General features: G+C 43.4%; 1 protein-coding gene across 1 annotated transcript; it reads left to right on the top strand.

The window, feature by feature from the left end:
• The first annotated feature begins 701 nt into the window (after positions 1 to 701).
• Positions 702 to 22,566, top strand: LOC148028369 (coiled-coil protein). The gene is made up of 6 exons (XM_087690191.1): positions 702 to 1,195; positions 18,904 to 19,025; positions 19,134 to 19,225; positions 19,350 to 19,436; positions 21,934 to 22,050; positions 22,217 to 22,566. The coding sequence occupies exons 1-6, from the start codon at positions 780 to 782 to the stop codon at positions 22,232 to 22,234; spliced, it is 852 nt and encodes a 283-aa protein (XP_087546317.1). The 5' UTR covers positions 702 to 779; the 3' UTR covers positions 22,235 to 22,566.
• Positions 22,567 to 24,565: the final 1,999 nt, after the last annotated feature.

Raw genomic sequence — 24,565 nt, 5'->3', positions numbered from 1 at the left:
TATATAAAGTTATAACATTGAGGCATGTCTTAGGACTACACCCTCGTGACATCGCACATGTGAGGGTTTACCATTGAGTAAAGGGAATCACATGTAGAGTGGAAATCAAGCAAGGCTCAGAGTCAGTACTACTCCCCATATAGGTGTTTCTAGGTCCAATGCCATGGTATATAGGTGACTCTGAGCTCTGCTAGATTTTCACTCTATATGTGATTCTCTAGTGTAAGGGTATATAGGTGACTTTGAGCCCTACTTGGTTTCCACTTTACACGTGATTCCCTAGTGTAAGGGTATGGGCTTTGTAGCTATACCATAGCGTTGGAGCAAAAAATACCTATAATAAGGAGTAGTAGTGACTCTGAGCCTTACTTGATTTTCACTCTACATGTGATTTCCCATACTCAATGGTGAACCCTCATATGTGCAACATTACGAGAATGTAGTCTTGAGATGTACCATATCATGAATACAAAAGATTCCTTATTAATATATATTATGTGTATTTTCACTATGCTATTTTGTACCTTATGATAAGTTATGACTTGAAATCCAGTGAAAATCCATAAGATCCCACCTTCCCTCCATCCTCCCCCTTTCCCCTTGGGCCCTCCCGTTCCCTAAAATAAGAAAAACCGCCGGAAAGGGAATGTGAAAGAGCCTTCGCCTGCAAGGCAACGTTACACCAATAGAATTGCAAGCCACGAAGGAAGGGAAAGAAGCATGCAAAATCAAAAGACGATTTGCGAGACCGAGAGTCTCTCATCTATCATCCAATAATAATGAGTTTCCTCGCGGGCCGCCTCGCAGCGACCGAGGGCGCCTTCTTCTCGCAGACCTCGAAGCAGGCCTTGGCTCGTCTCAGAGACAAGCTCAACAGCAGCAACAATCCCTCCGCTTCTTCTCGCGACTCTGCGCCTGCCCTTGCTCCTTCCCTTTCTCGCGATGAAGCGACTGCAGACGTGCTTCCTGAGATCCTTCAGCACTCCCCCGTCCTTTGCCGCGGCGCATCATCACCACCACCATCATCATCATCATCGCTGCCCTCCCCTTACTCCCCTCCTCCCTCCTCCCTGGCCGCATCTCTCATCTCCGCCGAATCTCAATCGTCCACGGCGCGGCCTAGGCCTCGTGTAGATTATGGCGGTCCTCTTACCTTTTTCGCAGGCGTGCCGCAAACATCATTCGGCCCCAGAAGGTATTCTTGTTTGACTCACACTCCAAGCACATTGAGAGAGAGAGAGAGAGAGAGAGAGAGAGAGAGAGAGAGCATCCTTGAATTCTGGACATGCTTTCAATGTGGTCGATCCTATTAAAAATTTACACCTGTAATTAGTCTTGTGCTGACTCAAGGCGCATTATCAATCTTCTGGCCTCTCAAAGACAAGCCTTTCTTTTTTCACGTAATGCAATCGATCCTACTAAACGTAGAATCTGGTAACTCTACAATCCGTACAGTTGCAGGACTCGAGATTGGGAGCCTTTGAAAAGAAGTCACTAGTCTTGGCCGATACAGTAGGCACACTGCAACCTTGTTCCTCTTCTTCCGAATAAGAAAAGTGCCTCCCGAAAGGGGGGGGGAGTGCCCATCCTAGTGTCTTGGTGTAAAACTTAGAGTCCTAAGGCGCAACTCAAATAGAAGATAAGAGAACTCAAGAAAGGTTGAGAAGAGATTCTCTAATCTTTACTACAGCAGCAAAATAGAGATTTGTACAAATATCTCCTCCGAGCACCAAAGCTTTCACCAGCACTTCCAAATCCATGAAGTCACCCAACTATCCTATCTAGGGAAACCCTTCACTCCATCTTGATCCGGCTTGGTAATTTTGAGTTTTGGGCTGTAATTAAGATGTAATTAAGGGGTAATTAAGTTTATAATGCATTCTTAGTTCAATGCCCCCTCATTGGCCCAAAATTGGAGCTAAGAAGGGACAGGTAAGATAACTTAGGTGCCAGGAGTAGACAGGAGCTCGAATTGAGATATCCTCCATAGACGGGGTGTAGACAACAAAGATGAGCGCCAACAATATGCAAAACAAGAGCGAGGCCGAGTGGTGAGACACGTTTGCACTCTTAAAAACATGGGTGGTAGTGGTGTTTTGGATGTGGAGACTCACATGGTTGCTTTTTGTTGGTCATTGTTTCAAGCCATGTGTGCTGGTCATCAACATTGGGTTTGTATTGCTTGCTATTTTCTCAAAAACCAGGTCTTCCTAGCACAAGTTTATCTCTTGTCCATTCGTGAGGAAGATCTAGTCTTTCTTGTCCAAGATTTGGAAACCTCTTATGTGTCCCTTTGATTGGGTGTTTTGCAAGGTGAAATTTTCTAGTCCTATGAATCCACACATGAAGATAATGTTCCATTTTCTTAGACTTTAGGGTTGTTGGCATACTTTATTTTTGATTTGAGTTATGGTGTTTAATGTCTTGTCCCCAGATTGAAAGGTCTTCTCCATTGGCAGTTGGATCTTACTTGGCATACAAGCCTTCTCCCTTGAGAGGATTTAGTCCCTTGGCATATGGAAGTTGTCTTAGCTATTTTGCCATCTCTTTAGTTTTTTGTGCCTCTTGTACTCCCGTATTGTCATCTATAAAATCGCTCTACGAGAGAGTCACACACACACACACACACACACACAGAGCAAATGGATGTAGCTCAGTTGGCTAAGTTGAATACATGGTGATCGGAAAGTCTTGGGTTCAACTCCTATATTCTGCACGGTCATTTAGTATAGGCATAGAAAATGGGGGATTTGAACCTGGGTTAGTGGGTAAATAAAATTAGTGGCTTACCACTAGAGTAGCCTCTTGATTATGAGAGAGAGAGAGAGAGAGAGAGAGAGAGAGAGAGAGAGAGAGAGGTTGAACATTGAATAAGGAACTAAATGTTGAACATAAGACTATATTGGTATAGAGAGTTGGAAGACCTCACTCTTTGCACACACAACAATAATCAAGAGAGGCAACTTGCGAGATGAGCCTAAACAAGTTGGGAAAAAGGGGCAAAAGCGTGTATTTATTTGCCCGGAAGTGACCTATTGGGGTAGGTCGACAGTGGTTGTGATGATGACACATTTTTAATGCTTCGCTTTGGCATTAAGTTGTGTACATGTGAGCTACACGTGAAATGGGAGTTTGTTAATTGGCAGTGAGACCTTAGTAACCAGGTTGATCAATGGGTGACATTGGTAAAAGTTGTAATAAGTTATGCTTGATAGGTATAGGTGGTACTAGGTGTCAAAACTTGGCCTAGAATAATTAATTAGCCATTAGTGTCAGTGATGACACTAGGGAATCGATATTAGTTAATTAATTAATGCTAGTTCCAACTTAATGAGTATTGAGCATCACTTGGGTGATAAATTGGCATAGCCAATTAAATTGTTGGTTAGTTAGATTATTTTTCTAAGCCATAAATATTTATGAAATTAATTAAAGTTGGATAATATTGGAAATTATTTTGGGTGCTACTAGAATGGTTGATAGCAGCTTGAGGGCTATTTCAGCCAAGCAACATCATATTTGGGGTGTCTATCAGTGGAGACAGCTTTCATGGCTATCTAGACAAGGTAATAGCTGATTTGGGTGTTAAGGAGCCAAATCAAATATCCAAATTCCAATCAGTTGTTGATAGTGGAAAGTGTCAAAAGCCGGTGAATTTGCATACACTGAAGCCTTTCAATTTGGTCCATAGGAGTAGAAATCGGTCAACAAGTGGACATCTCAAAGGTATGGTTAGAAGCTCCTCGACATATTGCTATTGGGAGGGAAATCCCTCTCTTTGTTTGTCGTATCTCATGATCCAAAAAGAAATGTAAAAGGCCTATGTTTTTTCCTTTTAGACTTCTCATGAAGGCCATCTTTGGTTTGTGGATTATCTAGGCATGGTCACTTGTCAATATGAGGTCATCCAGAGAGTGCGAACACCATGCACCCTTCACGTGAAGTGTGGACATTGGACATATAGATTGCAATCAGAGGCAACCATTTGATGTTGAGACTGTGTAGCAGTTGGAGTGAGCAGGTGAGTGTCACAGAGAGAGAGAGAGAGAGAGAGAGAGAGAGAGAGAGAGAGTACGATATGATTTGGGTGTACCAACAATGTGTTGGTATACAAATAATAAAATGTATTTATACTTAGGGTACGTAAGGGTGCATTCACATGTACAACTAAATAATACACGACGGAAGTGAATAAAAGGGCCTTTACACCCCAACAACCTCCCACTTAAAGGACCGAAGTGAACCTCTAACCAACTCCCACTAGTCGTATGCAATGTTTATGCTGAGCCTTGCTTAGACTTTTAGTGAGAACATCTGCAAGGTTGTCTTGTGTTTTGATCTTGATCAATGTGATTAGACCATCTTCCAGAACCTGTCGGATAAAGTGCCAACATCTATATGTTGTGTGCATGAATGATACATGGCATTCTTAGCCAGATACACAGCGCTTTGGCTATCACATCCCAACATTGGAGTACTGAAACCAGCCTTTCTTCTCGGATAGGGTGGTAAATCCCTGATTACAACTTAATTACAACAGCAAACAATAAATGCAAATCTGAAAATACAAATTTATCTACTGATCTTGGACAATGCACACCCGATTGGCCCCAAAATTGGTGCCCCTTTTGGTATTTCTTTAGCTTTATTGAAGAAAAAGTTGACTTACAATGAGATTCTCCCAATCCCTTTTGGTATTTTAGCTCCCCTTGCTGTCCAGAGTGACCAGCAAGTCTTCAATCTATTTTGCCCCTTGATTCAGGCAATCAATTGGCCTTCACCCGCTTTGATGGAAATGGAAAATGCCCCAAATTCAATTATTTACAAGTCCCTCCACTTGAATAGGCTAAAAACAGCTTCAGCCCTGGTCAATCCAAGTCTTGGAGCTTCCAATTTCTAGCACGATTCTCGAGGCTGCTGCTAAACTCTAATTTCCGCTGTATATTAGGGTTTACAGCAGAGAAATCTGAAATTTCTCAGCCTCCAAGTGTCCAAATGCTGAGATCTTTGGAGCAAGGCTGTGAAATGGTTGGGGGATGAGAGGGAAAGCTGTAGAGAGAGAAAATACCGAGTTTTGTCGCGAAGAATGACTGAAAATCAGTCAAATGCAGTTGCTGCCCTGCCACAATAGCTTATAGATGTAATGAACTGAAAAAAATCAGTCATTTACAGTTGCCGCCTTGTCTCAATAGCCTGTAGATGTGACCTCTTGCTGTTGATTGGTCTTTTCCTGCCCTTGGCAGCCTCAAAAGGTCCTCCAATGGTTGCAAATCAGACCAGCAAACTCTCCTCTCTCTCTCTTGCAAGCTGAATTTATAAAAATGCTTCTCTCTAGCCTCTAAAGACTTTTTTCAGTCTTGCATGGGCATTTTTTACAAGTGACAGCCTTCCCAAATGGTTTTTTCAGCATTTTTCATAATTAAAGATTAATTTTCAGTCTTTAAATACTGAAAATTAATCTAATGATTATTTTGGTGCCTTGAAAAATAATTTGATTGGCCAATAATTAAATTGGCTAGGCAACTTCCATTCCCGAGTGTCTTTGCGCCATCTTTGACCATCAGATTGGTGTTAGGTATCATTAAATGTCACTTCTCTAGTGTCACCAACTGACACTTATGGCCAAATGGATGACCTAGGCCAACAACTTGCACTATATACCACCAAGTACCTGTGCGACACAACTTATAGCAGCTTTTGCCTTTGACATCCCGTGATTTCTTCGGGTCCCGGGCTCATAAATTTACTTTAACCCCAATTGCACCTCACATGTGCAATATTTACTTAATCATGTGATTAGAAATTAATCCACATGTTAAGTGAGGTTTCAAAAATACATGTCCTCATGACAAGTCCTCATAGACATGCCGAGATTCTCTGCAAGTCTTTTAAACCATATAGCTTTCTTAGAAGCTTCAATAGCTGATATGTATTCAGCTTCAGTAGTACTTAGTGCTACGATGTTTTGCAACGTGGAGCACCAAGAAATGGTCCCACCAGCAACTGTGAAGACATACCCACTAGTGGACCTGCGAGTGTCCATGTCACCTGCCATATTTGCATCACAATAACCCTGCAAACTAAGTGCACCCTGCCCATAGCAAATACACTTTCTTTGTGTACCCTTTAGGTGTCGAAGAATACACTTGACAGTCTCCCAATGTGTTTTGCCAGGATTTGACATAAATCTGTTGACAACCCCCTCTGCATGAGCAATGTTTGGACAAGTAGCAACCATAGCATATATAAGAGAGCCACATGCTGATGCATAAGGGACTCCCTTCATAGCATTGGCTTCCATGTCATCTTTCGGGTTGTTGGCTTTAATAAGCTTAAGATATGGAGGTAAGGGCATCCCAAAAGGCTTAGCTTCAGCCATGTTAAATCTGTCCAGCACCTTTTCAATGTACTTTTCTTGAGATAAGAACAACAATTTTTGTGTTCTATCCGTGCGAATCCTTATGCCTAATATATGCTATGCATTTTCCAAATCTTTCATGGAGAAAGCTAATTTCAGCTGATCTTTGAGAGCATCCAAGCTAGTCTCTTTTCCTAGCTAGCAATATATCATCCACATACAAAACAAGTATGATGGGGCTGCCATCTGTATCCTTTTTCATGTACAAACAATGATTTGCATGGCTGCGTGTAAACCCATGAGAGAGTATAAAAGTGCCAAACTTTTTGTACCACTGCTGTGGTGCTTGCTTCAGCCCATACAAGCTTCTTTTAATTTACACACCAACTGCTCTTTTCCAGGAACTACAAAGCCCTCGGGCTGTTTCATGTAGATTTCCTCATCAATGTCACCATGCAGAAAAGTTGTTTTCACATCCATTTGGTACAGCTCTAAGTCCAATACAGCAGTAAGCAAAAAGCACATGTAGAGTGGTCATCTTCACAATAGGTGAGAAGACCTCTTGGAAGTCAATCCCTTTCTTCTGTGCATACCCTTTGGCAACCAGTCTTGCCTTGTACTTGGGTTTCCCATCAGTTGTCTTTACTTTGTAAACCCATTTGTTTGGAAGAGGCTTCCTTCCTTCGGGCAATGACACAAGATTCCAAGTATCATTAGCATACAGAGATTTAATCTCGTCCTGCATAGCTAGCTCCCACTTACTACTGAATTTGCATGACTTGGCCTCTTTATATGTAAGAGGCTCACCCTCATCTGTAAGCATCACATAATGCAAGGAGGGGTCATACCTATGTGGTTGCCTTCTTAAGCATGTAGACCCGTGTACCCAATGATCTACATTCTCAGGAATTGGGTCTACATTTGGAGGTATGTTATTTTCAGTATTTATTGGCTGGTGTAAGCCATTTTCAGCATGCTGTTCATGCGGTACAGCACCTTCATCTTCATTGCCAGCACCTGCATATTCATAATCAATAGGTCTAACTTATTGTCCATGACCTCCTTGTGCTTCTATTTGTTGTCCATCATCATCAAGCTCAAAAATAGCCGGCTGAGCTGATCATCAGTTTCAGCCTATGGTACAATATCATGAGGCTCATCATTTGAAGTAAGAGGTGGCTACAAATTCTGAAATTTGACCTTTTTCATGTCTTCATTAGAGACTAAGGTACTTTTCAGCAACTTTCCTCATTAAACACAACATTACGGTTGCGAATAATTTTCTTGGATTGTGGTAACCACACTCTATAGCCAAATTCACCCTCATCACCATAGCCCATGAAAATGCCTTTGGTGGATTTCGGGTCAAGTTTGTTTCTTAGCTCATCTCTAACATGCACAAAAGCATCACAACGAAATATCCGTAAATGGTCATATGAGGCCGATTTGCCACACCAAACCTCCTCAGGGATGCCATTATTTAAGGACCTGTTTGGATAGCGGTTGTAAATGTGAACCATGGTTTTAAGTGCCTCTCCCCAAAATTCATGAGGGAGATTAGCTGTGGACAACATGCACTGCACTTTTTTCCATCAACTTCTTCAAAGAGTTATGGACATCAGGTCCTTTCTGGCTCATATAGCCTAATCTCTTATGCCACAACTCCAAATGACATCCAATTTCAGCAACTGCAAGAAACTTGCCATTCAAAGCTTTATAGTGCAAACAATACAAAGTGCCCTTCTTGGTTGCTTTTGCAATCAGCATGGACCCCTTTTTCAATTTCCACAAACCACCACCAAACAATGTAGTGTAACCATGCAAGTCAAGCTGTCCAACAGATAGTAAACTCTTCTTGATGCTAGGCACATATCTGACATCTTTCAACACAAGCTCTTGTCCATTATCCAAAGACAAGTGTACAATGCCTATCCCATCAATGGTGCAAGCATGGTTATTTCCAAGATATACTTTTCCATAACTGTCTGCATTGAACATAGCAAAACACTCCAAGCAAGGAGTTATATGGAAAGAGGCACCAAAGTCTACAATCCAAGTCTAAGTGATACCATCATCAACTGACAAAAGTGCATCAATCACATTAGCCTTGGTAATTTGTATATCTTGCATGTGACATACAAGGGCATCATAATCTACTGCACATAATACATCAGCCTTTGCATCCGAGAGCTCCTCTATGACTACACTTGAGGCCACATTGGCCTTTTCCTTGCCTTTGGCTACCTCAAATGCATCTGTCTTATCCTCTTTCTTCTTTTTGTCTCCTGTATTCTTCTTTCTTTCTTATTCCTTCTTGTAGTACCTGCAATCAGCCTTCTTGTGGCCCTTCCGACCACATTGATAGCAAGTAATATCGCTCTTTTCCTTTCCTTTGCTCTTGCTTCTGCTTCTTTGTCCAACATTTGCATTTTTCTTTTCAGCCTTGCCTCTTAACATTATAAGCTGAGTTGCTGTCTTCTCCATTAGACTTATGTCTAATTTCTTCATTCAAGATTGAACCCCTTATACCATCATATGAGAGGTTGGGGTTATTATTGAGAGAAACCACCAAGGTCTCCCAAGAATCAGGTAGTGTCATGATCAGAAAGATCGCCCTCAACTTATCATCAAAATCCAAATTAGCATCCTTGAGCTGATTTAAAACGCTAGTAAATGTACTAGTGCTCAGCTGTAGGCTTGGACTCATCCAGTCGCATATTCACCAACTTGTGCATTAAATGCACATGATTAACAAGTGTGGTGATCTCATAGGTAGTTTTCAACTTCTCCCATATTGTGTAACCAATATCTAAGCCCTTAATGTCTGTCAAAATGTCATCAGTGACACCCATCTTTATATAAGCCACAGCCTTTTTGTTGACTTTGGCGCAATCTGCATCAAACATTTGTGCGGGTTTATCTTCCTGCAAAGCATCCTCACAATTCTTTAAGAACAGTATGCCTTGCATACATTCTTTTAAAAGGTCAAAGCCTTGACCATCAAAACGCTTGATTTCCATCAAACTCTTAATGTCAGAACTAGAAGAAGTTACAGCCATTTTTCATCACGAACACGAGTAAATGCACTGAATTGCAAGAGCACAAGTTGAACCAACAAGCAAATACACTGCTGTTCTTGCTCAAACAGAAATAAATTTCTACTGTTTTTCATAAACCAGCCACCGCACGGGAAATAGTGCAGAAATTTACCAAAATCAGCACAAAATCCCAAAATTCCAGGTCCAACAATGCATAAATGTCAGCCCATCTGACCTAGCTGAGCAAAATTTCATCAATACAGGAAAAGCCCCAATTTTTTCGGGTCCAATGTCAGGAAATTTCACTCGAATGAACAAAATTCCAACAAATTTGGCAAAATCCCCAATTTAATTGAGGTCAACACACACAATGTCTGCAATTTTTGACACAAATGTCACTACCAAGCACGAACAACTTCAAATTTGGAAAAAGCCCCAAATTTTTGGGCCAGACTTGCACAGATCTGTAACCCGTGCTTCCATGTGTGAACCCCCATTAAAGAAAAAAGGGGATGAGAGAAATTAAATAAATTTCTGTTTTAAAAAAAATGACCGCGGGGGGGGGGGGGGGGGTGGGGTTTTCCGTTGACCTTGCCCCGTTGCGTGACTGATGCTACTGATGCGATGCCTGTCATACCTGGTTGTCACCTGCTTGTCTCCAGCTTGCGAACACGTGCTGCCTGGTCCACGTTTGCTGGTTGCCCCGGCTCCTTGCAGGCGTCTAGTCCCCTATCGCCTATGTGTGCTTGCTAGGACTTGATGACGGTCGTCAGCTATGTACTGGTCATCTGCCACTCATGGTTTTCAACGTCTGTTCGTCGTCTGTTTGTGAGCTGCCTGCACGACCTGTCAGCTGCGCCTATCGCCTGTCAATCTTGCAACAGGCGACTGATGCCTGTGGTCTCGAGAAGCGCGCACTTGTGCTCTGATACTACTTGTTGAGAGTGTGCAGCAAAGAGAGAGAGAGAGAGAGAGAGAGAGAGAGAGAGAGAGGGAGGGGGGCTCCCTGTCCCCAAGTGCCCGAGTTGAGAGAGAGTGTGAGAGAGAGGCGACCAGTCATCCTGGTCTGAGAATCGACATGCGATAGAGAGAGAGAGACGCTTGACGACTGCCTGTCGCCTGACGCCTGATGCTTGCTGACGCCTGACGCCGCCTGCTGACGCCTGACGCCTGACCGCCGCCTGACTGACTCCTGTCTGTGCACCTGACGACTGCCTGCGCGGCTGAAGACCCACTCGCCTGACGACCGCCTGATGACTGCCTGCTCCTGCTTGCATCTTCGTGCGTTTTTAGGGTTTCGACTAGAGTTGCCTTTTGTCAAACGTGATGCTGTCCATGGCGCACTGTATACCTGCGGGCCTGTGAGGCGCCTTTCACATACAGCATAGAGAGGAGCTGCGCTCTGTCCTACCGCGAGCCTTGGAAGGAGACGGCGTAGTGCTGAGAGCACTGCGCCTTGCTGCTGTCCGTGGGTATCTGCCTCTGCAGTTTGTTGCGCCGAGTCAGAGTAAGAGAGCCATCACCTGGCAGCACGTGACTGAAACCCCGCACAGATCTGAGAGCTGATCTGTGCCTGTACACAGAGAGAGAGAGAAAGAGAGAGGGAGAGAGGGGGAGCGGCCTGCGTGTCTCTGCCTCCCGTGAGATCTTCACTTGGCCTCTGTTCGGTATACGCAGTGATACAATATGGCTGGTCTGGATCTGGATTTTATAGACCAAACGGTGGCAGCGCTTGGTTCGGACTCTGATACCGAGGAACCTGAGGATATGGTTCCGTGCACCAAAGAGATGCCCCCTGGTCCTGACATCCAGCCTGCAGGTAAACGCACCAAGCATACTTCGGAAGAGACAATGGATCATCCGGATCGTTCCTATGCTCAGGTTGCTTCGGATTCTGTGGACTCTCAGGATGTTGACTGGGAGCATTTGCTGGAATTTGCCAACACCCTGCTTGGCGATTATGTTCAACATAATCAGGAAGTCTTTTCTGACTCTGCACCTGACGATGTTCTGGAAGCCACTGTGGACCCGAAAACTGTCTTGTGCTCCTTTTCGGTGTTTTATGATCGCGCTGTGATACTCTTCTTCACTGGTAGAATCCCACTGCTTTCCCGTATTCGCCAGTGGCTGCACAGTCTGCTACAAGGGGAATGTGTTGAAGAGATTTTTGTTGGGCCGCGAGGTTTTTTTAAGGTGCTGTTGAAATCTGAGACGCACCGTGCTGCTCTCCTGTCTAAACTGCCTTTGTTTTTTGATCGCCGGTTGGTCCATGTTGTACCACGGCACCCAATGGCAGATTTTCAGCGTCTGCTGCAACGTGAATGCCCTGTGTGGGTTGAAGTGGAAAATTGTCCGGCTGTCTACTGGACATTGTTGAAGGACGCTATGGCCGCTGTGGGCACTGTTCTGGTCCCTCCAAGTCTAAGGGCTGTGAATCGTAACCGGTTATGTATGTTATGGGACACTGCAAGGAAAAGGCCTGCTTGGTTACGTCTCAATTGCTCTGGCATGCATCCGTTACACTTTCGTTTGAAATGGGGCAATTTTGCAGGACATTGCTTTTCTTGTTGACAATTGGGGCATTTTATGGCCGAATGCCTGGAGCAGCAACACACTTCAGATGCTGGCCATGTTGCGCTGCCCATGGAAGATATGGTGTGTGATGCTCCGTCGCTGGATGCTATCCACCCACCTAAAGCTCTGGACAAAGGTAAACAACAGGTTTCGGGTTTGGATTCCCGTGCCACTGACTGGGTTGAAGTACGCGCAAAAAAAGGCAACAGGGCTGTTGCTGGCATGGAGAATACTGTGCCTACTACCTCACAAGATTCCATGCGTACCTATATGCGCAGGAAAGAAATGTTGTCTTCAGAGCGCTCTGCTCCTGCTATGGTTTCCTCTGCCCCCCGTCCTCAGCCCACCAGAAGAATGTATTCGGATCATCCAAAGGGTCCACTTGCTAAGTTGGCTTTTGATACCAGAGGCAACGTCATTACCCCGTGGGATCGTCGTTATCCCCGTTCCATCCCCAAGCCAACAGATACGCCGTCTACCTCCAAATCTGGTCCTCAGAACTCTTTTGCTGTGTTGGCGGATTTCTTGGATGAGGGAGTCCTGGACATTCTCGCAGAAAAAGTCAAATCGAGGGAAGCTGTGCCTTGTACTTGATTTTGTTTTGAATACACATGAAAATAGCCACGTGGAATGTGCGAGGAATTTGTTCTCGCCACAAGCAACATGCCATGTGGACTGTATTGCATGAGAATCAGTGGGATGTTCTGTGTGCTGTTGAGCACAAGAGTTACGGAGAAGCCAGAAAAGTTGTGGATTGCCATGGCTTTCGTTTGTTCTATGCAGGGACCCAGGCCATGCATTATTCGGGTGTGCTCATGATTGTACATGAAAAATATCAGCCTGTTCTTATTAAAAATGATGTACATGGCCGCTTTCTGGTGATTGAAATTTTATTCGAAGGGGAGATCTTATGGTTACTTGGCCTCTATGCTCCGAATGATCCTTTACCTCGCCGGGAGCTTTGGCAGACTTTGCAGACTTCCTTGTCACTTGGCAGACGGGGCTTCTTGATGGGGGATTTCAATATGTGTGTTGATTCTTCCCAGTCCACATCGGAGCATTCGGTAATGGACGCGCTGGAAAGTCGTATGTGGCATGAGTTGGCTCTTGTTGTTCTTAAGCAAGATCTCTGGTCCTGGCTATACCCGTCTTCTACAGGGTTTACTTTCCATTCTGCCCAGTATGCAACCACATGGTCTCGATTGGACCGCATATACATCATGCAGAATGATGATTTTCTTCCTGAGATGCTCGAAATGAAAGTGTTGCAGCAATATGCCTTGCCGGACCATTTCCCTTTGCAGCTTGAGCTGCTTGCACAACCCATTGCACCTTTCAAGCAATTTCTGGAGAGACTCCCTTTGCGTTTCAACTCGTCTTACTTGAAGCATGCAATCTTTCAGGGCTATATGCAGCAATTGATTGATAGATTCCTATTGGACTTCTCCTCTCAGGGCACTGCTTCATTTGAAAGATTGCTCTCTAATGTGCAGCGGGTTGCTCGGCAGTATGGAATCCATCATGTCTCTCTTTGTCGGCGGTGTCGACAAGCAGGGGAGGACCTGCTGGCTTTGGTTCGTTCTCTGCTGGTGGACACTCCGGATGATGCATTTTTGCTAGCGCTGGCAATGCGGGTGGCTGATCTTATTAAAGAGTTTCAGTTGAAATCGTATCAGCAGGCCAAATTGCAACATCTGACGGAGACTTTGCAAGATAGTGCGTGTCAGACTCATAAGTTCTTTCGAGCTCTCCATGCCTCTCCTGCTCGAGAGAATATGACCAGACTCGAGGATGCAAAAGGCCACCTGGTCCTTGATCCGCAGACTATTGTGCATATGTGTAGGAATTATTTCCGCGACCTTCTTGGTTCCACTTCTCCACCTTCAGCCCAAACTACTCAGGCTCGTTCGGTTTTTTATGGCCTGGTCTGCAATCAGGTTCCGCAGGACATGCAAGCTACTATGGAGTCAGATATTTGTGAGGCAGAGGTTATGGACGTTTTGTTACACTTGCCCAAGGATAAAAGTCCGGGTTGGGATGGTCTCACCAATGAGTTCTTTGAGGCTTTTGCTTCCCAACTGGCGAAACCATTGAAGGCTTTGTTTCAGCAGGTGTGGGAAACGGGGATCATGCTCGCCTCATGGAAAGAAGGACTTATTAAATTGCTTCCTAAGGTTCCTTCGCCGTCCACGTTGAAACATTGGCGCCCAATTTCTTTGATGGGTTCTATGTATAAAATCTTTTCCAAAGTAATGGCGAATCAGCTCCATAAGCATCTCCCTGCCATTGTGCACCCTCTCCAATATGGTTTCATTAAGGGCCGAAACATTCTGCACAATGTATTAAATGCGCAACTGGCGATTGATTATGCAAGGCATTCTAATCAGGAGGTTGTACTGATTCAATTGGACCTGGAAAAGGCTTTTGACTATCTGGACTGGTCTTTCGTTTGCTGAACTTATGTCTGCTATGGGCTTTGGTGCTCGGATGTCTCGTCTAATCTACACCATCAGTGTTGCGGCGTCTTCGCGAGTCATGCTGAATGGAGGCATTACTGAGCCATTTGTCCTTGCCCGCTCTGTCAGACAGGGGTGCCCTTTGAGCCCTCTCTTCTTTGCCCTTGCGACTCATCCAATTCTTTCGATGTTATCTCATATGGCAGCTTCTACTCAGTTGTTTGGATTGTCGCTCCCTTCTGGTCAGCACTTCATTAGTCAATCCTTGGCGGATGACAGCTTTATGATTTTGCGTGCGGACAAGGATAACCTTCGAAAAGCATTGGATGTTTGGGCTCTCTTTGGTCAAGCGTCCAGCCTTCGCATCAATACGCTCAAATAAGCCATTCTCAGCTGCACGGAGTCGGATTTGTAGTCCTTGGACTGGCAGGGTATGGTTGTTCCGCGTGGCTCCATTGTCAGGCATCTTGGGTACCCTTTGGGTGTTGATGTTCCCCCAAAGCAGCTTCTGCAGTGGATTTCTCAGAAAATGGCGGCTAAGTTTTTGTATTGGAAGTCTCAGGCCTGGCCCTTCCATGTTCGCCTCAAAGTAGCCCAGACAATTATGTTGCCAATGCTCACATATTTCTTGCCATTGCTGCCCTGGACTACTACGACTCTGAATGCTCTTACTCAGTCTATTCGTTTCATGCTATGGAAGAAGGATTCCTTGCATGCAGGTATTTCCTGGATTTCTTGGTCGCATGCATGCAACCCCAAACGCATGGGTGGAGGGGCTATTTTAGATGCCCAAACTCATATGCTGGCACTCTGTTGGTCTCTTTTCCGCGCCATGTGCTCGGATCATCATCCGTGGGTCGTTATAGCCCGTTATTTCCTTGAGGACCATGGGCTTCTGCATGGCAATACCCAAATCCGGGGTTCTTGGTGGCATGTTCTTAATACTGATTCGCGGTTTTCCAGTTCTTCTTCATCGCTGCTTACTCATTTGGTATGTTCATGGAAACTGGTCCTCCAGAAGGCTCAGTGGCATCCAACGGAGGATCGCTTAGCTACTAATTCTTTTCAATTGGAATTGCTGGCAGTCTCGCGGTTACTTTCATGGGAAGGTAAACACGAGCTTAGACCACAATTCAACCAGATGGCACGTTTGGGCTTATCTTCAGTCGCGGATGCCACCCTTGCCAGTCGCAATGTGCTAATATCGTTTCGTACAACTAGGAGGCTTTTCCGGATCCCTCGTGGATATAGGCATTTATGGGAACAGCTTTTGATGGTGCTCCAGAGCAGACAACCCTTTCCTGCCCTTGCTTCGGATCATCCCTGGCAGGATTGGGACTTCGAAGGCCGGCTGAATTTAAGCAAAGCTTTTGCTAACCAGGTGTATCATCTTCTGATTAAAGATCATCAATGGCTGGTTACTAAAGCAAATACTCTATGGGGATTGCGTAAATCCCGGTCATGGTGGAGGGCAACTGTGATGGCGGGCTGGTTGAACAAGACACCCTTCAAATATAAGGTCTTTCTTTGGAAAGTGATGATTGGTGGTCTTCCGCTTGCTTCAGCTCTTTCCAAGCGACGAATCTCCAACGGCAATTGTTTCTTTTGCACCACAACTGTGGAATCCGCCCGGCACCGATTTATTTCTTGCCCCATCGCTAAGAAAGTCTGGTTATTCTTGTCAGCCGTTTGGCGAGCGGTGGTTGGTTTCTCACTACGCCCCTTTGATTGGGTTTTTAGGCAGCCCAAATACCCCACTCCGGCACAGCCACATATGAAGCTCGTGTATCACTTTTTTCGATATTGGGGTTGTTGGCATAACTGGACCATTCGGAATGCTTTTCTTTTTGATTCCGCATATAATGTTCAGCGGCATATTGCTAGGCTTAAGGGCCTCTTGTATTGGCAACTAGATCTTCTCCAGCATTCTGACATGCTCTCTAGGGAGGACTTACGTCCCTGGCATATGGCAATTTCCTCCGCGTCTTTGCCATGACTTTGTATCTAGTAATACTGGAACCTCTTCACATGATGGCTTAGTGTCATCATGTATCTTGTAATCAAGTAATCTTGTATTTTTTTTTTCGTAATTAATACAATTACCTTTTACGAGAGAGAGAGAGAGAGAGAGAGAGAGAGAGAGAGAGAGAGAGGATTTGGGTGTACCAACAATGTGTTGGTACAGAACGAATAAAATGTATTTATACTTAGGGCACGTAAGGGTGCATTCACATGTACAACTAAATAATACACGACGGAGGTGAATAAAAGGGCCTTTACACCCTAACATTCGATACCCGAACTTCTCCTTTAGGGAAGTATCAATCTTTTCATTCCACACATGAGAATCTTGTTTAAGGCCATAGAGAGCCATCTTCAACTTGTATACCTTACCATGTGGAGATGAGAACCTAGGAGGCTGTTCAACATAGATCTCCTTCTTTAAATATCCATTCAAAAAGGCCAATTTAACATCCAATTGGTAGACTGGCCATAAAAAATGGGTGGCAATGGCGAGTACAGTGTGAATGGTGGCCATTTGCTCAATAGGAGCAAAAGTGTCATCAAAATGTACACTTGGTCTTTGAGCAAAACCTTTGAGGTTTCTAATTCCAGTTCCATGGCCTTCTGCTAATGACCATGCCTTAACACCTTGCCAATTGATGTAGGTTTCTGATCCTACATGGCATGGGTCATCAGCTCGTAATTGGTGTGTAACGGCTCTCTTGTTAAAGCTTGGTTCCAATGAGACCACCATCGTCCATCCTACAGCTCCCGCTCCTCAGGAAGACCATCAATCGCAGCATCACAAAGTGTCTCTTGAACCTAGTGGGGAGGAGATCGATACTCCCCCACCTCTACCTTTGGTGAAGTCTTGGGAACATCCATTGGATGAGGATTCGGGAGTGAGACTATCTCCTCCTATCTTCAGAAGAGATCACCTTTCCAACATTCAAAATCTCCATTTGCAATTGCCAGAGTTGATTGATGCGATCTCGCATAGATGCAGCTTGTTTGGGTCCAAAGTTTGCATTTGCACTTCCAAGGAGACCCTCTTCATAGGCATCATCCATTTATATAGTTGATCAAGATGCAACCATATTTGTCTCGTGCCAGTCATATGCTTGATGTGCACAATGATGTGGTAGGTATACACGAGGAAGAGAGACAAAAAAATGTGAGCATTCAACTTGTCCTAGTGTATGTGTGCCTTCTTCATTCTTGATTGAGAAAGGGTTGAAGACTCCTTGACCACCGGATGGTCATTGGCTTCAGTCACAAGCTCCACCAGATCATAAGACTCCAAGATAGCTTCCACCATTGTCGCACACGATGCTGAAAATGCTTCCTTCATGTTGTGTGCTGAATCATCCTCTTCAAGTCTGTCCACACTTGATCAGCCCCTAACCTGCTTTGATACCATGCTAAGAGTGCTACTGCATAATGGAAGCATGTGCTTGGACTGAACGAATGTGCTGAACACGCGAGAGAGAGAGAGAGAGAGAGAGAGAGAGAGAGAGAGAGAGAGAGTGTGTGTGTGTGCGCGCTGCATTGTGGAAGCATGTGCTTGGACTGAATGAATGTGCTGAACATGAGAGAGAGAGAGAGAGAGAGAGAGAGAGAGAGAGAGAATACCACACTCTCTGCACACACAACAATGACCAGGAGGCAGCCTGCAATGGGCCTGAATAGGCCGGGGAAAAGGGGGCAGAAGCGTGCAACTGTCCAGTCCAGAAATGAGTGATTGGAACAGGTCGACAGTGGCAGGCCTGGCCAGCTGCCATGTGGCAGCCCTGTGACCTGTCTGACAGGCCAGCTTGACCTGATCTAGCCCATTCCGCTCTGCACGAAGGGCCCTGCCGGCTGCCCTGCCCAGCTCCAGCCCATGAGTCGTCTGCTGCCTGTGACTGCTCAGCTGCCTGCTCATGCTGGTGTCCTGCCTGTCTGTACCTGTCTGCCTAGCCCTCCTGCCCAGTCTAGGAGGTGCCCACGTCAACAGCAGCCACCTCCACAGAATTACTCTGGAAGTTTTGCCATTTGAATCAGGCTTCTTGGGGCGATTCTTGGCAAGATGCCCGTGTGCTTGCACATGAAACACTTGTTTTCTTCCTTTAGCTTCTTTTGCTCCTCCCTCCCAAGCAGTTGCCTTCTTGGAAGTATCTCCTCCACTAGTCATGGGCTTGCCCTTCGCTGTGGCTCTCTCTTTTGAGTCGAACTCTTTAAATCTGTACCTTATTTTAAAAAGTACATGTTAATAAGTCATTTTCAGTTCATATATTTTGGTACATGATTGACAATCATTGTCAAGCTGGTAGTAAAGGTTTGTAATGGCTCTATCTCTCTCTCTTTACACTTAGAACTTTATTGTGAACAGAGATACATGAAATGCATACAAAACTTGCCAAATGCCTATTTTACTTTTTTAGCAGGCCATTTTGAACTTTGAACTTGCTTTCACATCACAGTGAAATTGCAGGTGGAAGCCAGAATCAGAAGAACTCAAGGTTATGGCCTCTACTGCAAATGAGGCTAGAATGGAAGACGGTCCACAAATGGATGCTGCCAGAGCACAGGCTCTTATACAGGGATACTCTGTTGGTAAAAGTTCTAGCCTGCACCTTTGAACGATTCAAAAAATATACTCTGCTATTTTCTGCCTCATGTTTCCCAACATTGCCCTTATTAAGTGATTGCTGGTCATTCTAGTTTTCAAGGCCTTTCTTGTTGCAACAACTATTGTTGTGGGAGGTGCAGCTGGATTTGTAGCTTACACATTTTCCAGGCTGCAGATTCATTCTGTAAGTTTCATTGGCTTATTGTTTCAGAAACAAGGAACATAGTTTCATTTTCCAACTTAGGTTTTCAGTGTTAATGCTACTCTCTCATGAAGATGACGCAGTTTTAAAATTGGTTGTTTCACAGTTTGATGACATACGTGTCAAGGGTCACAGCCACATGCAATCTCAAGCTGAAGCCATTCAGCAGCGAGTTGAGCCATGGAAGCAATGGGTATGTAAACTTCCATTACATATGTTTATTAAAATGTAGATTCATAACTACTAGGTGTGGTTGGAAGAAACAAGATACAGTGTGAATTCAGTACAATCACACGGCCATAAGTAACAAGTCATTGGGGGGTAGTAGTCTATTTGCAAAGGAGTATGAGTTCACACAGCTATTAATAACAAGTTGGGGGTGGTAGTATTACATGCAAAGAAGCTACACTTGAAATGCTATGAGAATGTTAAAATTGTGGCACCAGGGAACACCAAACATAAAACTCATGATGCACAATATATTGAATGCAATGTTTCTAGAGGAGTATTTTCAAGAGCATTTTCAAACCTAGTGTTGCTGTTTTTAAATTTTGTGCACAGTGCAACTTGGTAGAGGTTGCACAACAAATAGACCTGGGGAAGGCATGTTATTCTCAATACTCTTCGTAAAAGGTTTTGGGAAGTTACTTGCTATAATTCTGAACTGTACAAGTGAAATCACTTGCTGGAAAAGAACCTCCTCCAAGTGAGTTCTACTTAAAAATACTTACCCTCAACCAAGCCATCTCCCATAGTAGGCAACCCAGATCTCAAAAACGTTGCTGCATCCAAGGAAACAATATATCAGTAAAAATGACACTCTAACTGCTCTATTTTGAGGAGTGTGGGAAGGTAAATGTAGACTGCAGAGAGTGAAAACTGAAAATGGGAGTGGAAGTGCTGATGTCTGGAAACTCTGACAAACTCTGACTATGTCTGGGACTGAAACATGCCCGAGTGTATGCTGCCTTGCAATGCTTACATTGCACAAATACTTGGGGATTGAAGTAATGCTTCATATTAATGTGAAATGAGTGTCTCTTTTATAGGCTTACAAGGGATAGTAGACTAATAGCTAGATGACACCATTGATGAGCATAGGAGAGGATAAGATATGGATAAGATGAGATTTCACCCTCCCATCCACTACGAGGGGTTCACACATTACAAGCCAAGGTAGTGGTGTGAAGAAATACCCTAATGTAGAAACATAAATGAAAGCTCAAACAAAGCATAAAGTCTAACAGAACACAGTTAGGATTAGGGTAACTTAGAGACCATGAACCTGGTGGAAATCTAAATAAATGACTAAATACTAAGTATACAATTCTCGTGCAACTAATAAACCGTGCAGGGAATGAAAATTGTGCCCCGAACTTTTGTCTCTAGAACTGAGGTAGAGGTGATGACCGGGAGTGTGTGTCATACTCTTGATGGATCCTGGAATGCAGCAAGGCGGCTTCTGAGTGTTGGACAGCAGCAGGCGCAGCAAATAGTGATACTATTGGATTAGTGTCAAGCAGGCAAAAGAGAGAGAAAACTGCAAACACATATTCAGTTGATGATGTGGCAGCAGTCTGCACAGTAAACACAGGCAGTGGATGATGTGGCAGCAGCCTACATAGTAAACGTAGGGAGTAGACTGATGGGGACAGGGAGGATGAGGTTGCTGATGGCTGGGCAGCAGCTGGGGCCTGCAAATGCACCAGTTTACTGATGTGAACAGGTTGTACGACGGTAGTGCAGCAATAAGTAGCAGTTGCTTGGCTAGAAATAGTGCGAATTGGCAAGGAGGTTGGAAATAGGTGCTAGATTGATGTAGACAGCAATGGACAGCTTTGGTTGAGATTAAATCGTATCCCAATTTTGAGTACCTTTGTGTAATGCAAACAAATACTGATAGGGGCTCCAAATGTTCTCACTCATCAAATTGCACTAAGCCTATTAAGTAACTTATTCAATGAATAAGTCCTTGCCCCCCCACACACTAGAAAATGTTGCACGCTAATTTTCATAATCTCCTCATTAAGTACGTTAGTAAGTCCCTGGGCTGTCCACACATTACATGATTCGTCACATAAGCCAGGATGGAAGGTGCAGCAGCCAATCTTGTGGTCTCATTTTTAAAATAAATGTGACAGCATCGTGAATTCTTCAAAAAAGTTCAATTGCCTCATGGTGAACTTGCATTATGTAGTTAGAAACTTGGTTGTCAGCTAATTAGTGGATGTATGGGTAAAGACAGAGAAAGACAATAGAAGTACCAATGTTGTGTTGGTTAATAGGTTCTACTTAAGGGACTCTGTTCAGTCATGAACTTATTGGATATTTCTTTCATTATTGCTGGTCTGGTTTGTCAAGTACCAATTTCAACTAACTGTTTAAAAAATTGTCAAGTTTATCGTCCTGCTGAGCAGGTAGAATTTCCATGTAGTTGTTTATTTTCTGATTTTTATACTGGTGATGTAGCAAATGAAGTTTTGTGGTTACTCTGACTGCATGAGACACTTTGTGCACCACTAATACTAATACAAACCGAGTTAAACTTGTGAACCACACAAATCATAGTTTTTGCATCTTTTTTGCCTTACAATAAAATTTGACTTGACAGTGTGTTCCACATTTTTCCTTGAAATTGTAGGAGCAAGGAACTTAAATATGTTGAACTTAGGTGCGTTTAAATTTTACAGGTGGAACAACTGAGGCAAAAATGGAAGATTGATGATGATAATCGATACAGAACTCTTGGTGGGGTACTTGCTAAGTCACTTGGGGTAAAAAAACACTCTGAGCAGCCAAAACTAGAGGTAGGTATGGCCTTTGGATTGGAAAAGCAAACCAGTAGTGTGAACTTGGTTGATAAGGTTGGCTTGCATCATCAAGGTTAACCATGCAGCATCCTGAAGAGTGCGTTGGGTAAACTCACCTTCATTAGTGAGGAGCTGTCTGATTTTGTGGCTATTCTTTGTACAGGTGGATGGAGGGAGATAGCACATATTTACCATGTGGTCTCTACCTCTTCACATTTGGCATGTAGGGTACTTTGAAAGCCTCTCTCTCTCTCTTCTTCATTGTATAGTTGGAAAACATATGGCTGTGCTAGAGGTACTTTGAAAACATTGCCTCCCTTGCAATGCCCACCTTGTGGCTACTGGCATAGCACCTGCTGCAAAGTGGAGAGTGTTCCTTGCAGTTGTATGCTTTTTTTTTTGCAGTATGAAAATTACAATCCCACTTTATGACAAGCTTGTTAGTTTTCTGCAATCCAATGTACTCAAGAAAACACTAGTAATAATATTAATTAAATTACCCATATTTTTAAACACATTGTTATTACTTTTGATAGTGCTTGTAATGTTAGCCCTTGCAACATGTATCACTCTTTTATAAGACAAACTAGTGCTCTGCACTAGGACCGGCACTTGTGGGTCATTAGGGCATGTGCAAAGTGATGGTGTTTAAACCCCCCTCTCTCCAAACACATTTCCTACTAACTTAGGCATGGGTGTCAGGCAAAATCCCCCCTCTTTAAACACATTTCCTATTGACTTTGTCTTACAGACTTGCGACTTGGTCCTCTTAATTTTCTCTCTCTCTCTCTCTCTCTCTCTCTCTCTCTCTCTCTCTCTCTCTCTCTCTCTCTCAACTTTGACTGTGCTCACGTGCTTGTGCGATAAACATTCACATAATCCTCTTAATATTAATTCCCTTACATATAAATTCATGCTTCATCTCAACTTTTTCGTAAGGTACCCTCAAAATTCATATATAAAATAAGCATGAAACGATTGATCCCAAATTTACTTCTTTGGTGGGCATACTAATGAGTTAGACGTAATTGAAGTAGTCCAACATCCCTTAGGGATGCTTGATTAGAAGAAAGGAGCCTTTACACTTGTTGTAGCCTCAAAAGGTGATGAGAAAAAGTGTGTGCATGGTGGCGAGCTTCAAAAGAGGGAAAGAATTTGGAGTAAGGGGGGAGAAGAGATGGTATGTGCAAAGGTTTCTATTTTGCGAAGTATATATCAATGATTGACAAAATGAGCAACAATACCCACCAAACAATTAGATGAATTTTTTTAAGAGTTATCATTTTAGATTTGTTGCACTTTTGTTGATCCAACTTTAGCAAGAGTTGGAGGCATTCTTACTAGCTCTTGGCTAGAGGTTCTTTAGAGCATATTTCCTTCACCACTTTAGAAGATATAATTTTGTTAGATTCCTTCTCATCCCACATGGCTCCAACAATGTCTCCTTTGCTTGGTGATGTAAGCAACCTTGAGAAAAATAATCATAGTGAATGGAAGTTCAACTGTGAACTCTAGTGGTCATTGGTCTACAAATGGAATATTATTTTCCTATGCCTAATGTCTTAGTCTAAAGGAATACTTTTACATTGCAACTTTGTGTCTTAGAACTTCCTCTAAAGCAATATGTTTTGACCATGTTCTAAGTTGATTAACTAGCCTTGATTTTACTAAGATGTTTTTTTTTGCTAATCTTCATTGCTATGAGATTGAGAATGAAGATCTCAGGAGGGGGAGGGTTTGAGAAGCCTCTAGGGATGTCACAACCTTGAGTGAAGGCATGTTTTTGTTGTAGAAGGATAATTTATATAAATTAGTTGTGGCAATCCCAAGGTGTAATAATTAATGTCAAAGTAGTAAAGTAAAATTAAGGTGCATATTAGCATAGAAGATTGTATATATAAATAAGGAAATGTGTTTAGAGTATAAAGCAATTGCTGCTCCACTTTACTCTCCAAAGTTACAAGTTAGAGAGTAGAATGGTAATTTATATTCCCATTATGATTGGAATAATGATCAAGAAAAAAGTGTAATCTACTCAACCCCCCTCTTCCAAGTGCATAACATCATACAATGAAGGCATCCATATTGTAGCCTTAATGGGCATCCCACCAAGATTATTGAATCCACAATGGAAACATTGAACTCTAGCTAGAAGATGAGAAGAGTAGATCTAAGACCAAAATGGATGGATGAATGTAGCAAAAGAGAGTTACATTCTACTTATTGTTAATGGCATGAAGGCACAAAGAAAAAGAAAGACATGAAAGGCCCACAATTTTTTGGAAATTACTATGTTCTAGAAAAAGAATTTATGTTATTGAATGTTGTGATGGGATCGAAGCTCTCTCCCATGAAAATTATATTGGCAATAAGTAGTACTTAGTATTAAATATATTTAGATCAATGGTTTTAGGTGCATGCAAGGAGGAAAGATTGGTCTTTGGCTCAAAAAGTGGGCTAGATGCCCCAAGGGGGATGGGAAAACCCTAACCCTAAAATTTTGTATAAAAAG

This window comes from Lygodium microphyllum, chromosome 12, assembly GCF_053477565.2.
Source record: "Lygodium microphyllum isolate KBCC chromosome 12, Lygodium_microphyllum_v1.1.10, whole genome shotgun sequence".
NCBI classification, from domain to species: domain Eukaryota; kingdom Viridiplantae; phylum Streptophyta; class Polypodiopsida; order Schizaeales; family Lygodiaceae; genus Lygodium; species Lygodium microphyllum.
Note: the sequence above shows the minus strand (reverse complement) of the source record. Positions and strands in the feature narration are given on the sequence as shown.

Coding starts and splice junctions, on each gene's coding strand:
- LOC148028369 (XM_087690191.1), top strand. CDS start 780: ATGAGTTTCCTCGCGGGCCGCCTCGCAGCGACCGAGGGCGCCTTCTTC. Junction 19,226..19,349: donor CCAGGCTGCAGATTCATTCT/GTAAGTTTCATT, acceptor GTTGTTTCACAG/TTTGATGACATACGTGTCAA. Junction 19,437..21,933: donor TTGAGCCATGGAAGCAATGG/GTATGTAAACTT, acceptor TAAATTTTACAG/GTGGAACAACTGAGGCAAAA.